General features: G+C 39.9%; 1 protein-coding gene across 1 annotated transcript in view; it reads right to left on the bottom strand.

Moving 5' to 3' along the window:
• LOC143144910 (alkaline phosphatase) overlaps positions 1-15,975 on the bottom strand; it is a 422,761-nt gene that overhangs the window by 69,877 nt on the left and 336,909 nt on the right. Inside the window, exon 7 of the mRNA XM_076307792.1 lies at positions 2,998-3,192. Coding sequence (XP_076163907.1) covers positions 2,998-3,192 — 195 coding nt within the window. The remainder of the gene's footprint in view (positions 1-2,997; positions 3,193-15,975) is intronic.

Raw genomic sequence — 15,975 nt, 5'->3', positions numbered from 1 at the left:
ACCATTGCAACTGGTACTTCTCAACTGAAAGTGAATCACTCGTAGTTTTGAAGCGTGTTACGCGAGTGTACGTAACGATACGTGTATCGGTGTACGCGTGTACGTGTGTGTTGTGCGTGAGTTTCTCCATCATCGTTGCGTTAGACAGCGTTATTGGTATCGTCTATCTTCCATAATTACCTTCGTGGAGAACCGGCGCGGTGGCAGCTTCGATAATTTCAACGAACGAGGGAACAACAATATCAAGACGAAGCTGCAACGATGCGATGAAACTACGCTAAAGCAACGAATTAAATCGTTAAGGGAATCCGGTATTAGCTCCCTCGCAATTTCTAAGTGTCTCGAGTCGATTCGTTTGCGAAGATGCTCGGTCGCATAAGAGATTCAGCGCGAAGGGATGTGCTTTGCATTGTCCCGTGACTTAATTTAATCACGAATAGGCGGTCTATTCCGGTTGGTGAAATTGTCGGATGGAATTGAATTTTATTCCACCCTTACCAAAGCTGATCAACCACGATCTCCTCCTTCGAGCTGAATACGTTCTTGTCGGTTAACGAAACAAGGTCTCGGTTTATCGGTTAATTTAGTTTACTTATTTATTCGCTACTCCGTGGAATATTTGTCGAAATACGAAGTAGAAATTGTAAGAGGAACGAGACAAGGAGTATCGTGTGCAACGATTGGTTATTTTTAAATTTATTTCAAGTATTGTAACGTGAAAGTTGTCCCTGAGATTGTGCATAAATATTCACGATTAAATTTTCCACTGATATAGTTTCTGATAATAATAATAATAATAGTATACTTCTTTATCGTATCAAGATTGTATACGTTACGAAGGAAAAATAAATAATAGTAAATTATTGAGCGAAGAGAGTAAAACTACTCGTACGAGTAGTGACGTTATTAATCTAATCTTGAAAACCATCTAATAAGAGTGGAATAAAAGAACAAGGAATAAGAAAAGGGGAAGAGAAAAAGAAAGAAGATGGTTACAACGTTGACAAGAAAGAGGAACAATACTAAGTAAATACAAAATATTTGTATTTACATCGAACAGAGTAATACGTCCGTGTAATGGTTAAACCTCGAGGGCCATTTTAAAATCAAAGTAGCTAAACAGAAAGCAATGCGTTCAACTTTTAATATAATGTTCGGTGACCTTTAATACGTACATCGTGGTTAGCATCGAGGAAATTCTCGTGTAGGATATTGAACATCTTGCCATGATTTTAATATCAAGAATGGGAAATTTTTGCTGCTTATATTCCACGTGGATCAACGTAGCGGTAAAGTACGGGAAAAATGTCAATTACACCGATAATTTTTGCTAAATATATACGGAAAACACGACGAACAATGTGCCTTTCTTCTTTTTCTTCGTTTCACATTCTCCAGGGGCAGACGAGATCAAAGGAGTAACGAGGTTAATAAGAGACGATATTGGAAGGTACAATCCCGCGTCATACCGTGCCAGGCACGAATCCTTACATTTACCACGATTATGTTACAAAGTACGATCCGCGGGCTCCTATTATATCGGATTGGGGTAGAGAGACATTGAAATACGTTGTTCGTGGAATTTGCATTCTCCGGTAAGTTTTGTACACGAAGGATCGTATTGTTACATGAATATAACGAGGCTACTTTTGTCTAGAATAGATTGCAAATTGTCATCGCAAGACGGTTGCTACTGGTAAATAGAAAGCTTTCTTACGATCTTTCGAATTGTCGTTGTTTTCTATAAGAGATTTACCGCCAAACGATGAATAAACATAGCGTAAATATTCATTGCGTATCGAGAATCGATAATGTATGCGTGTTAAATGTTCCCCACGTTTCCATTTCGGTTGAGAACTCTCCTTAGGGAAGTTAAGCGAAACGACGTGATATACAGTTTCGTTTTAAATACTTTAAAATGATGCGTAATTAATACGATAAAATTCGATAAAATTTCATCAATTTGCACACCGTATCTCTACGCGATTTTAAATTGCGTAAACAAGTACCAGCTACATTCGTACTGCACGCATGTGTGGAATAAATCTAATACTTCTGAACGGTGGTGTAGCTCTTTGAAGAGAGATCAACGTGACCACTTTATGACCCAGAGCTATAACGTAGCTTCTTTCTAGATCTAGAGCTGTAACATAGCCTTTTTTTAGACTCAGAGCTATAACGTAGCCTCTTTCTAGACCTAGAGCTATAACAGCCTCATTCTAGACCTAGAGCTATAACGTAGCCTCTTTTTAGACCTAGAACTATAACGTAGCCTCTTTTTAGACCTAGAACTATAACGTAGCCTCTTTCTAGACCTAGAACTATAACGTAGCCTCTTTATGGACCTAGAGTTATAACGTAGCCTTTTTCTAGGCTTAGAGCTATAACGTAGCCTCTTTCTAGACCTAGAACTATAACGTAGCCTCTTCCTAGACCTAGAGCTATAACGTAGCCTCTTTATAGACCTAGAGTTACAACGTGAATAATTTATAAACTTAGAGTTATAACGTAGCCTATTTTTAAACCTAGAGCTATAACATAGCCTCTTTCTAGGCCTAAAGTTATAACATAGCCTCTTTCTAGACTCAGAACTATAATGTAGCCTCTTTCTAGGCCTAGAGCTATAACATAGCCTCCTTCTGGACTTAAAACTATAACGTAGCCTCTTTCTAAACTTCTTTCTAAGGCTATACTCAATTTTGCCGCGGAACGATCTAACGAACATACATCTCCCTGGTAAAATATGTCGACCACCTCTAGAGCGACTCGTGTGACCGAAACATGAACCTCAAAAGTCGGACCCCTGTATAAATTCATCGGTCTATCCGTCGTGCACCGAACGAGCTTTTATCGCGAGTGGTCGAGATGTTAGCGTTTCGTATCGCGTGGAGCGCATGCAAACTCTTTCGAACACCATTAAACTTATTAAACGCTATAAATCTCTCAATCGCACTTGGTCCATGATAATGAGTGGAGCTGGTTTATCGTGTCACTTACCGAATATAGGATTCCCACGGTGGGTTGCGAGACCGCCGAGCGTGAGCACGTGCGAGTGATCCGCCGTCACGACGAGTAGCGTTTCCGACAGGTCCACTTCCTTCATCACAGCCCTCACCGCTTCCTCCAACGCTAATGTTTCGTCCAGCGCTCGATAAGCATTGTTATAGTGATGAGCATGGTCGATTCTACCACCTGGAGACACATAAATACATCATCTGCATTAAATCAGGCCGGTCCCGTATACACGAAACGAACATCATTATCGTGGCGTGTGCGTGCCAGATCGCACGGAAGTTCGCGAACCTGATTACTTAGCAACTACAAAATTATAACCAGCCAGTCAAGATAATTGTTGACCGTTACCTCGCACGAACTTCGTGAGCCTGATTGCTTCGCAAACAAAAGGTTGTGACTGAACGGTTTCGTTCGAGTATTTTATTACACGTTCACCGACTTGTTCGTACGGTTCCACTTCGAACGATTATTCGTACAGGATTAAAGGGAAAGAAACACGGATTACTTGTACCGTTTCCGGTTAGTACGTTGAGTAATGGTTTTGGGAAGAAATTTCATTCACGTATTCGCGAATACGAAAACGCGTGCACGAGACATAAACCCATTAACGACGACACAATTATGAAATTAATTATACGGTAGTGCTTCAACCAGTGACATTTTCCTTAATAAGAAAACAAAAATTAACGATACGTTCCTTGATGTTTCAGTTTGGCTCGAATAAATGTACTTTTTGCGGTGTTTATCATTATTTAAATACACGGTTCTCCTCTCGTTAAATTTATTTTCCGTTGTATTAAATTTTTAAGCACTGGATTACTGTACTATTATTTTTATGTTTGACATAACCGTTCAGTTGTATTAGGATCACTCGAGTGTTGCTGAAAAAATTGTAAACTTCAAAGTTACACAACTTTGTGAATATTTGTCGAAAACTATTACAATAGAAAGTAAATTAAAACTTAAACCTTCTATATTTTTATTTCTTTGTCTGATTTTATTTTGATCGGTTTTTACGGGACAAAACACGTCCTTAGAGAGAAGGTGTTAAATTATACAAATTTCTTGACGTTTGACAAAATTGTTTTTAGCCAACAAAAAATTAAATTAGCAATTTTTTGTTCAACGAATCGCAAAATATAATCATATTTCCTCAAAATAAGCAAACCCCTGTCAAAAAAGCACGTTCGAGTAGGTGAAAGAAAGTTCGAACCTTAACATTTAATTACAAAAGTTCAAATCGTTCGATGTAAGAGTTTAGCAATACGTTTTAAAAGTACATGTGGTTCAAGTACAACGGTTTCTGCGTTAAGAGTGATTCTAACAATTGGTACGGATATTGCCTAGGTGTCTATTTTTCATTTAAATTCGCATTGAATTCAACTTCAATGTTCGAGCATGCACATGTATCGAAATTTTTCAACGGGAGATATATTAACAAATTTTTACAAAGAGACGTTGATGAACACAGCGGAATTAAATCGACATTTGGATTACCATTCGTTCCTATACGAAACTATGAAAGTAATAACAGAAACGCGTAGAACGAACAATTCGTGCTCAAAGCCGGGCTGCAAACATCACTCGCGGGTAAAAATTTAAAAACGTCCGCGTATTAACCGTTTTAATCCAAAGACAAAATGCCATACCGAGTAGCGGGAAAAATAGAGCAACGAGTAGGAGTCTCTGCAACGGAGTACGTTTATTTTCCGTCATAAATTGAGGACAATTCACGGTGGCTCTTCTTCGCGGTCCCCTGCACTCAACGGAGATATCGCAAATAAAGAAAAGGGAAGGAAACAGCGCGGAATTACGATCCGAATTACAAAACGAGCGCCATCAGCATTAAGGTAGATCCGGTGTTTAGGAAAACGCCGCGGCCATTGCAGTTAACGGTAATTATTCAGTACGAGCCGCAAGAATCCCGGATTCAATTATCGGGCCAACGGGTGGCGAGCGTCCGCCCGAATGGGTACTGGAACTCCTTGGGAGTCGTTTGACTTAAAGTTTCATGCCGAGTTGCTTAGAGGCGATCCGAATAGTCGGATCAATACGCGGGTACGCGGATACGTGCACGCGTGCTAAACCGAGGGTAACGTCGAATCGGATCTACAGCCCGCGCGCCAAGAGTGTGCATGTGACGCTCGCGGAACGCGTCACTTCGGTCAGATGCAACACCAGCCTACCCAACGGGACCCTCTGTACGCGCGACTCGTCCATTAGGAGCAATTAGATCCGCGAGCGCAGTTTGTAGCCTCGAATCTTTTTCAATTTTAACGAAAAGTTTTATTTTCAAACGCGAAGGTTAATAATGCAACGAGAAAATGTTGAAAGTTGAAGAGGTCGCGTTTAAAAAATTGTAAAATCGTGTCCGATGAAGAACGATTACACGATCTCTGTTTTTCTTTACGAGATTAATAAAGTACGTTTCGTTCGTATACGAAAAGATACCTCGAACAATCGAAAATAATACAAAAAGGATTCCATTGAAAAATCGTATTAATGAAAAAAAAAATGTGACGCCCACGACGATAGACCGTAGGCGAGTGTCAATGTGCCAGGCTTTTACGCGATAACTCTATCAATTTTCAATATTTTGTCACGAAATTCGGTATACGTAAAGCTGATACGATTATCCTCTACCTGTCGAAACACTTTTTCTGATTTTCTAATTTTTCAGATTTTTTACAATTAATAAAGTCAACACAATATTTTTAACTTAAATTGTTACTTTTACCTCCGGAACGACGTTATTTCGTTGTCTTTTCGAAATTTGAAAACCGTTCCCGACAGGTTATCAAAATTCTATTCATTTTCGTGCCCTTCGCGTTCCCACGTTAAACCACTATGGGAACCATCTTTAATTCGTCGACGACATTTGCTTGTATATCATTTCGACGATTTTGTTAAATAATTCATAACTAACCCTCTTTCTGAAAGAACAATGATTGAAGATTTTGTTAAATAATCTACAATTAATCTTCTTTCTAACAAAAAGAAAATTAAATCGATTCACCGAGTAGTTCCTCTGGAATAAATTCCTAGAGAACGTTGTTCTCGTTTCGGTGACAGGGGTATGTACTCCCGAGAGTCTCGGTAAATACAATTGCTTAAACGTCGGATGAATACTCTTGATTTTGTTAAATAATCTACAATTAATCTTCTTTCTAACAAAAAAAAATTAAATCGATTCACCGAGTAGTTCCTCTGGAATAAATTCCTGGAGAAAGTTGTTCTCGTTTCGGTGACAGGGGTATGTACTCCCGAGAGTCTCGGTAAATACAATTGCTTAAACGTCGGATGAATACTCTTGATTTTGTTAAATAATCTACAATTAATCTTCTTTCTAACAAAAAAAAATTAAATCGATTCACCGAGTAGTTCCTCTGGAATAAATTCCTGGAGAAAGTTGTTCTCGTTTCGGTGACAGGGGTATGTACTCCCGAGAGTTTCGGTGAATACGATTGGTTAACCGCCGGACGCATACTCTCGGCGCGCGAACCATACTTCCTGACCCAAATCCGAATCCCTCCTCCCTCGGGGATCGTTCAAAGTAATCAAGCAGCTTGCTCGCCGAGAAACGAGACATCTAGGGTGCTTCGACCTTAGGCATCGCGTTAAAAGGACCAGTCGTATTCGGAATTGCCCCGACCGAGCAGACGGTGCCCCGATTGGCTGTAACGACCGAGTTTCCCAACGAACGTTGTGTCTGCTCGCTCGCGTCACATTCCCATGTGCACGAGACGCTGCACTGACACACTTCGATCGCTTAACCCCTTTGTGCACGAGTATCACAGACCTGGCAGATTTAATTTATCACCGCATTTGCGCTACTGAAATGGTGCCTAGTCTTTTCAGGCACTTTACTATGCACTGCTTGCGGTCAAAGTGGAGAGCACTACCACCCGAGGGAGTGTCTTACGGTCTAACGGGCGTCGCGAAAAGAAATTTTCAATCTGGAAAAAAAAATTTATCGGGACACCTCTCAACGTTAACCCTTGGTAGTATATATTTTAAAGTAACGTTAATTTCAAGTTTGAATCTTGCCCTTCAATCTTCCTAGTGATACAATGTAAAAGGTTGTTGAACGAGTTTCGTCGTTCGATGAAACTTATTGAACAGTCCTACATCGAAGAGTACTGTTTTTTATCGTTCGATAAAACTTATCGAGTAACCTAGTACTATACTGTTGACTACTTACTGTTGAGTAATCTAGAACTATACCGTTCAATAAGTTTCATCGAACGACAAAACTTATCGAATAACCTGGTAATTAATTATTCCATCGTTCAGTTACGTGTTACACGAAAAGGGTAAACTAAATTTATTTGCTGTCACTCGATATAATTGATTGTACAAGTTCTGTTGACATTGAACGAAGATAACCGCGAGATCTTTAATTTTACACCTAGTCTGAATTAGTTCTACTCTATCTAAAAAATCGATCTTTTTTCTTTTTTTAAAGTACATGTCCTCGAAACATACGTGTGTAAATTGTGTATCACAAAAATGTGATACAGTTTCGTTTGAAAAGATCTCGAATGACATTTAAAAAATTGTAGTCTAAAGTAAGAATTAAAAAATTTCAGTCGCTCATCTTGGGCATTGTTTTTTATTTTACGGGGTTCCTTTGCAGATAGTTTCGAAGTCACCGTGTTAAAGAGTATCGCGGCATCGAGCGTAAATAAATATTTTACTCGCGCACAGAGGAAGCAAATACTTTCCGGCAAATTGTGCGCGATATCTTAAACGATATCGTCAGGTATCATCATATCTACTTGAAATTCGAATATGCCACGAAAGAAGCACTTATTTAAGCAGCGAACTATCAAAACATTATATATTTCAATTCTTGAATCGACTCGAGAAAAAGAAACAAGCCCGAGAATCTTCAATATTTCTCATAGCGATACCACTGTTAAAACTTTCGCACCACAGTGGTTCTCTCTATAGAGAATCTAAATCAACGATATCGATCTCGTCATCGAGATATTTTAAGGAACCAGAGTTTTCAGACACTCGACACGTCAGTTACCAAAATTAAACGATGATAGCCCAACGTGTGTCGAATCTACACAGATCTGAGAATCTCGAACACTCGATTCTCTCGAAGATATTACAAATTTGACAGATACTTATCTATTATAGTACGCGTCACAGTGATTCGCTGGATATAGAATCTAAATCATTAATATCGACTTCAACATCGAGATATTTTAAAGAACCAGACTTCACAGACACTCGACGCATCCGCTATCGAAATTAGACGATAATAGCTCAATGTGTACCGAATTTACACGGATCTGTAAATCTCGAACGTCCGATTTCCTCGAAGATATAAAAATTTCACAAGTATCTACGCTTTTACATTGTCGTTGCTCTCAAGGATGTTACTCACCCAACAATTCTCGTCGACGTCCGGTTTCGAGTTGAACGACCGATAACGAACAACATTATCGATACCACGAGCGACGCAAGGTGACGCGGAACAAACTCTCGTGGTTGTACAAGACCAACCTTGCGTCCGCGTAATCAGCTCTGACGTGTCGTTTCATTATCGGACGACCCTGAAAACCAGTCACCGATTATACGTCCGTCAGCGGACGTTCCGAGATCCTACCTGCCCCTCGAGTCTAGTCCGAAGCTCCCTGTCTAAATTCCAAACGAATACAAAAATGATCTATCTAGCCTAACTGGCTAACTGAATCTGGTCCAAATTCCAAGGGACCATCTCAACGAACAGACGCACCTGCAGTCACGTATACCACAAACCCCTCTTTAAAGACACCATATAAAAATCCACCGAGTTGTAACTTGTCACGTTTATTTTCGAGCGTATCAGAGTAATCGTCTCTAGTTCAGCGTACCAGATAAGTATGTATGAAATGTTTAATACCTTATTTTCACCTAGTTTCGACTAGTTCTGTTTCCAAGTTGTAACTTGTCGCGTTTATTTTCGCCGGTCCTGAACCTATACTACGATTAACGTTAAAGTGATCGCGCGTGTTACTTCGACTCGTATGATTATCAGTGAAAAGATCATTCGCGTTGTTTCGTTCGAGAAGAAAGTTTGATAAAGGATAATTTCGTGTCAAGCCGAGGCACGAATCCGAAAATATCCTTTAAGCGACGAAAGTCTCGTGACACGCGCTCGGTTCGTAATCGGTGCCGAAATCTGGATACGAAGTTTCAGAGAATCGGCGACAACTGTTGCTCGCGGACGGTAAACTGGAAAATGCATCCACCGCTGACAGATTTTGGCACGAGCAACACCGGTTCGAGATGGTCGCCAAACGCATCGAATACACGGTCGTAGCCAGCTTCTTGTCGCGAGTCTGGCAAGATTCTGGCCGCCGACTTGGCCGTTCGGTTATCGAGTTTCCAACTTTAACCATGTTTCACGAACCGCGCTGCGTTTCCGGCTAGCGATTTCTGACGTCGAATTACCGTTCCGTCGTTGAAGCAATTTGCGCAACGTTTACACCACTTATTAGTTGTTCCGATAACACGACGAGCACAGCGGTCTATTTGCGGGAAAATGTCCCTCTCGAGTAACAATCGTTTCAAATTTAAGGATAAATGGAACGCGGAGCGAGAGAGCGAAAAATTGACGAAAATTTTCTAACAATCGTATTGTCACGATTTACTCGTGCGATTTTTCGTCGATGCTTTCGTGTCAAAGGCGATTCGAAGCTTTGGGAACGTTTAATTACAGAGTGTAGCCAATTGTATTCGATCAATTTTATCGTCATTATTGGAATATGTATTGAGCAATTGTAATTTCGAGAATGTTTGCAAGTTTATTGGTGAGTTAAATAAAGTATACTAAAAGGAAAATTATAATTTGGCAATACTTATTGAGAGGTCTACGTACGATGTGAATTTTGCACTTGGACGAACGTCAATGTTTCCAGTTTTCCAGTAACTTTCGTTAAATTCCAAAGAGACGACTTTGGGACCATAAAAAATTTCCTATTACAATTAACGTACAAGAACCAAAATCCCGATCGTTACGAGAAAAATATTAATAACTTAATAGCCAACGTACCGTGAACAAAAAAATATATATATACATTTTATCCGTTTTAACGATAATACGGTACGAGAATATTTTCAAACTTGTTAATAGTCTCAATTTGTTCCCAAACATAAAAATTTCACGAACATCCGACGAGTCCGGCAAATATTATATTTTCCATTCGGTAATGATCGTTATCGAAACACGAAACGTAAAATTTGTATGACGTTTTTCGATACATTGGTAACTTTGAGCTCGCGTACCAGGATCAAAATTGTGACTATTCGCGGAAAATACGCTTCGTGAAATTTCAGCAATTTTTTTCAATCATTTCCATCGAGGTCTGCAACAAAGGAAGGGATAAACTTCCGTTCCATGTTCATGAAGGGTCATTTGGAATTCCGAACAATTTTTCCAACAGAGGAGTTACGATTTCGTTTCTGGCTGGATTTATATAATTTTACGGCAAATAAAAATAAGCATTCCTCGCAAAATTATGCCATCTGGGGCAAGCGGGCGTTCAAGAGTTTACGTCGGTGGCGGTTGGAAAAAACTGGCCCAGGTTGCTGCTTCTTCCTCTGGCAGTTACACGATGTCTTATAGTTGCTCGTGCCACGTCGAGAGGCCACTTCCGTCAACATGTTTAAGAGCACCAAGAGGAAAAAGCCGCTGGATAAAAACCACGAGCACGGGGATTAGAGAGAAATGATTAAAAAGAATGAAATTCCTGCATCTGCTTTCAAGTGCGGAACCAGTCGTGAGATTTTTAATTCCCTCCACCCTTAATTCCCGTTCCAACGTAGCCCTATGGCGCGGCTAAGTGTAATCGAAAACATGTTGGAAGTATGGATTTATTTTTCATTTCGCGTTATTCCCGCGTTACAGAGAATCGAACGTTACATCGCGAAGGAAATGCTACTACAGCGCGGGAAAGTTCTCCGTTCGATTTTACGAACGATACATATCTTGCTAATTGTATCGTAATCGAAACTTTGAACTTACGATACCTACGGGTGCTTGAATATTTCAGTACGACAAATCGGAGCTTACGAGGCGCCAAAACTTTCCCGACCTATTTTAATTACGATACTTCGTACCATTCGTTTCCGAATCAAATTTTATTGCAGGCTCGGAGTACAAGGTGTCTTTTTCTTGTTAATATTTTATCGTAATTTCTTCTACGGTACAGTAGAAGTCTATTCTACGGTCGATCGTTCGCGAGGCAGGAATCGTTCTGTATTTTTTATTAGGTATAATCGTATAAATTTCTGCGTTGTATCTATTTTTTTTTCACTCGATTGAAAAAGGTAGCAGCGAGGCTGACTCGAAAAGCATGGATGTTTCGATAATTATTTGTACGTGCTTTTTGAAAATACAGAAAAAATCAAACTTTGGTTGAATCTCATTTCCGATATCGCAAAATGTAAAGCAAATATTCAATTGGAATTGAAAATACACAACCGTATCGATGCAACAATTTACAGAGACAATAAAATCTGATTACCAGTGCGTTCAATTATTGCATTAATATTTAACGCTATTATTAACTTCAAGTGTTACTTTTAATTTCACGTAACATTCGAGTAGAGGAACTAGCGATTTTCTTTACGACCGTCTCTGTTTTACAACAGCAGCTTAGAACCCAACTTGTAACTGCGGACCACACCTGTACTATATTATATAGTTATAATTTATATTACCAGAAGTATTTAAAAGTAACAGCCCCAATAACTAAAGGATATATCGCACAGAAGGTTCATCATCTTGTGCAAGAAGAAATTATGTCTTCCAAATTGCTATTCTTTCCAATATATTGTACCAGTAATGCATACACGGTAACATACAACAGAGAAACCGTCCCTTACGAAAAACTTAACGTTTCTTGCAAAAATATTTTTAAGGAAAAATCTCAGAAACTAAGGTCGAGCAGCGGTTATATATGTATAGAAAAAAAACTGTTCAAAATATCGATTTCTATAACATATTCAAAACTCGTCGAAATCGGTGAGACTTATCCTTTTCTACATAATTACCGAAGGTTTAATGAATTTTGACCGTAAAATGGGCAGAGTAATGTCGAAAGGTTGACTTCAAAATGTAAAATACATTATTCGAGCGTTTGGTAAGTTTGTATACAAACGGTTACCTTACTGGAATATTCTGGAAGTGCTTTGGCTGGTGCGGACCAAAGAGTTTCATACAGTTGGGTGGTCTATGCTTCCCTGGAAGGGTTTCACGCGGTCGAACAGTTTCACGTAGTCGAAAAGTTTCACGCGGTCGAAGGGTTCGACGTGGTCGAACAGTTTCACGTGGTCGAAGAGTTTTACGTGATCGAAGAGTTTCACGTCCTCGAAAAGTTTCACATAATAGAAGAGTTTCATGTGATCGAATAGTTTCACATGGTCGCAAGTTTCACGTGGTTGTAAAGTTTCACGTGGTTGTAAAGTTTCACGTGATCGAACAGTTTCACGTGGTCAAAGGGTTTAACGTGGTCGAAGAGTTTCACATGGTCGAAGAGTTTTACGTGATCGAAGAGTTTTACGTGATCGAAGAGTTTCACGTCCTCGAAAAGTTTCACCTAATCGAAGAGTTTCATGTGGTCAAATAGTTTCACATGGTCGAAGAGTTTCACGTGATCAAAGGGTTTAACGTGGTCGAAGAGTTTCACGTGCTCGAAAAGTTTCAAATAATCGAAGAGTTTCACGTGGTCAAAGAGTTTCACGTGGTCGAACAGTTTCACGCGGTCGAAGGGTTCGACGTGGTCGAAGAGTTTCACGTGGTCGATGAGTTTCACATGGTCGAATTCTAGGGACTTCTTGTAAGGAGGCCTTTCTCAGAGTTCATAGCGAGAGGCGTGAAATCATCGCAAACCGTTTAAAACAACCGAGAGCGACAGCAGGCAGTCGTAAACGGAATCGCGAGGATTTGTCGCCTCGAGGGTCCGCACTTGGCACACACTCGGCGAGTCGGACGAGGAGTTTGGCACCGCGGAAACCTTATTTCCCCGTTACTTGGGGAACACGAATTTCTTTTTTCCCCCATTTGCGTCGCGCGGCGCGCTTTACGCATCGTTCCACGTAGTTTCTCTACCGAAAAGCGTCCCGAAGTACCGCGAACCGTCGAAAATTTCTCGCCTCGGGTCCACGCGAGCGGAACAGCGAAACGCGTGTAAAAGGTTTACGAGGAGTTTAACAGGGGGGGTAGACGAGCCAGCGAGCGATTTCCGGTGTGAAGTACGTCTGGCGCATTAACGCCGCGGAGAACGTAACTCGTCGGTCGGACCCGGCTCGCCCCGGTTATATGGATTAAAATTCGAATTCGGCCCCGGATAAAGCGCGCGCCGCACCGCTCCGACTACTCACGGATCTCCGGGATAAGAATTCGTTACGGAGCTTCGTACAAATCTCTCCTTCGAATCTTAATACCCCTCGGGACCCTTAAACGACCATGGAATTACCTCCTGGACCGAATTAAGGTCATGTTCGAAATTATTGTCGCTGACAGAGGCAAACCGATGCAACCGACGTGGAACTCAAAAGCCACGTAATCTTTATCCGTTCAACGAGGTGACGCGGCATCGACGTTTCTATTAGGATTTCACCTATTTGCCAGGAAAGTTCGCGAAAATATCTCCAAGTTCCTCCGTCTTGATTAGTCGAACGAAGAATGGACTCGTGTTTACTTAGGATAGTTCCGCGGATTCTGACCGACTCCTGTCGACAAATCTGTGTACAGTAATGGACGGTTAACTTTCGTAAGATTTGGGACTCGGATTTTACATATTTTCAAGGAAAGTTCGAGAAAATATTTGAAAGTTTCTCTGTCTTGATTAATTGGATGAAAAACGATGAGCTTGTGTTTACTTAGGGTAGGTTCGCGGATTATGACCGACTCCTGTCGACGAATATGACGATTGACTTTCGTAAAATTTGGGACTCGGATTTTACATATTTGCCAGAGAAGTTGGAAAAAATATTTTGAAATTACTCTGCTTTGATTAATCAAACGAAAAATGGACTCGTGTATGCTTAGGGTAGTCTCCCGGAATCTGACCGACCCCTGTCGACAAATATGGATATAGTGATGCATAGTTAACGTTTCTAAGATATGGCACTCAGCACTGAGAGTTATTTTAAATACTATTTTTATTTCGTAACGATTGTATGTATTATACGGTCTTGTGGGTATACCATTTTCGTTATTTATGACCAGCTGTCACAAGTTGGATAGAATTTTTCAGCTTTGAACCCAATGAAGCGCAAAGTGCAGTTTAAAACTTGCTTTTAAAGTAATCTCGTTACCTCCTAAAAAGTTTCGGAATAATAAACGACAGTTGACTTGTTCTAGAATTTGGTTAAACGGTTGAAAACAATTTGGAGTATCGATTCTGTTAAACAACGAGAGAAGTTGACGACTAAACCTGAAGTTGACGTCGTTTTCAAACTTTTATGTAACGATAATCTCGAAAACTTTCCAACGAACACTTCTCGAGTACAATTTAGAACGTAAAATACTTTGACGATTATCAATTTTGAAACAATTCGAAACAACCGTAATTTGTACAAGTTTGACCGAATATTACTGTCATTGTTCGAGTCTATTTCCATGCAATAGTTCCCGGATAGTGGTTATTTCGTTGAAAATTTCTACCATCGCTATATTACAGATATCGTCAAAAATTAATTAAAAATAATGAAACTCCTTTTCTCGACGACAGATATTTTGGTCAAAGCGCGTATTGAATTTATAATGGAAATAAAAAATATTCCATGGATGGAGTAAATAACAGAAAACGAAACGGTTGAAATGAATATGACCAATTTAAAAAATACGGCTAGCACGCTACGGACTTTTATTGTTACGATCATTAAAGCGGCAAATTTTAGTTTTTCTCGGGCATCATTTTTAACGATTTATTTCTCGATACGATTGTTTCGACTTATATTTCATTATACTTAAAGGTTTGAAAAAATATTAAAAGATACAATCGAAATGAAATCGTCGTTAGAACATCTCTGAGAATCGTAAAATAATTTCCAAATTCTTCCTCGTTTGCGTTAAAAATACGTTTCCAAAATTTCATCGAATCCTGTACCTGTGACTCCTTAAAATTACACTTTGGGACTGCCTTTCAGAACGAAACCTTACGAAATCAAATGTCAATTGTCGATCAGTAATCAAAGGGCTACGCTGTTGTCGACAATTTCGTACCCTTGCGCTCAAAACTTTTTCCGTTCCGAGAAACTCGTAGCTCGACAAAAATACTTAACAAAAATAATTCCCAAATGTAATTTTTATCTTACATTGTATCCAAATAATGTGTTTCCAATACGGAAGGGTGAAATTTTCAACGGGACAAATATACGCGTGTATAAAAGAAAGCTTCGTTACTATTGTCAGAGGGTGCTCGGAACAATAGAAAAGTGATGTACGTTTCGCATAAAATTCAGTTACGTAACAATTTAACGTGCACGCGTGCATCTATGCAGCGCGCAAGAACCGTGCACTGAACGCGAATTACCCGATGAAATCGGTTCGTTTCGCGCACAGGAATTGATCGAAGTATCACGATCGACGAAGACGATTCCTCGACAGGGAATAAACAGTCACATCGTGGCTATATTCGTGGAATTCGACGAACCGGGGGACGAAAAGGGTAAAAAATCGTGACACTGTATTACACGAATTTCGATGTTTCTAAACCGTTTCATTTTCATTGACGCGTAAACATTCTCAGGGCTGGTACGTTCGCGTGCATTCCGAACTAATTGTAAATACGTGTTTTTTCGTTGTTTTTTTTTTCTTCTTTTTTGTTCGTTTGTACGAGTCGACCGTAAAAATCACGAACCGACGAAATTCAACGAATCCCTCTCTATTTTCTCCGGTTCCTCGCTCGCGAAAGGGAGAAACGTTTGTATTTTAATGGAAACGCGACAGGACGC

Source organism: Ptiloglossa arizonensis, chromosome 3 (assembly GCF_051014685.1).
Source record: "Ptiloglossa arizonensis isolate GNS036 chromosome 3, iyPtiAriz1_principal, whole genome shotgun sequence".
Taxonomy (NCBI): Eukaryota; Metazoa; Arthropoda; class Insecta; order Hymenoptera; family Colletidae; genus Ptiloglossa; species Ptiloglossa arizonensis.
The sequence above is the reverse complement of the archived record's forward strand: the minus strand, read 5'-3'. Positions and strand labels throughout refer to the sequence as shown.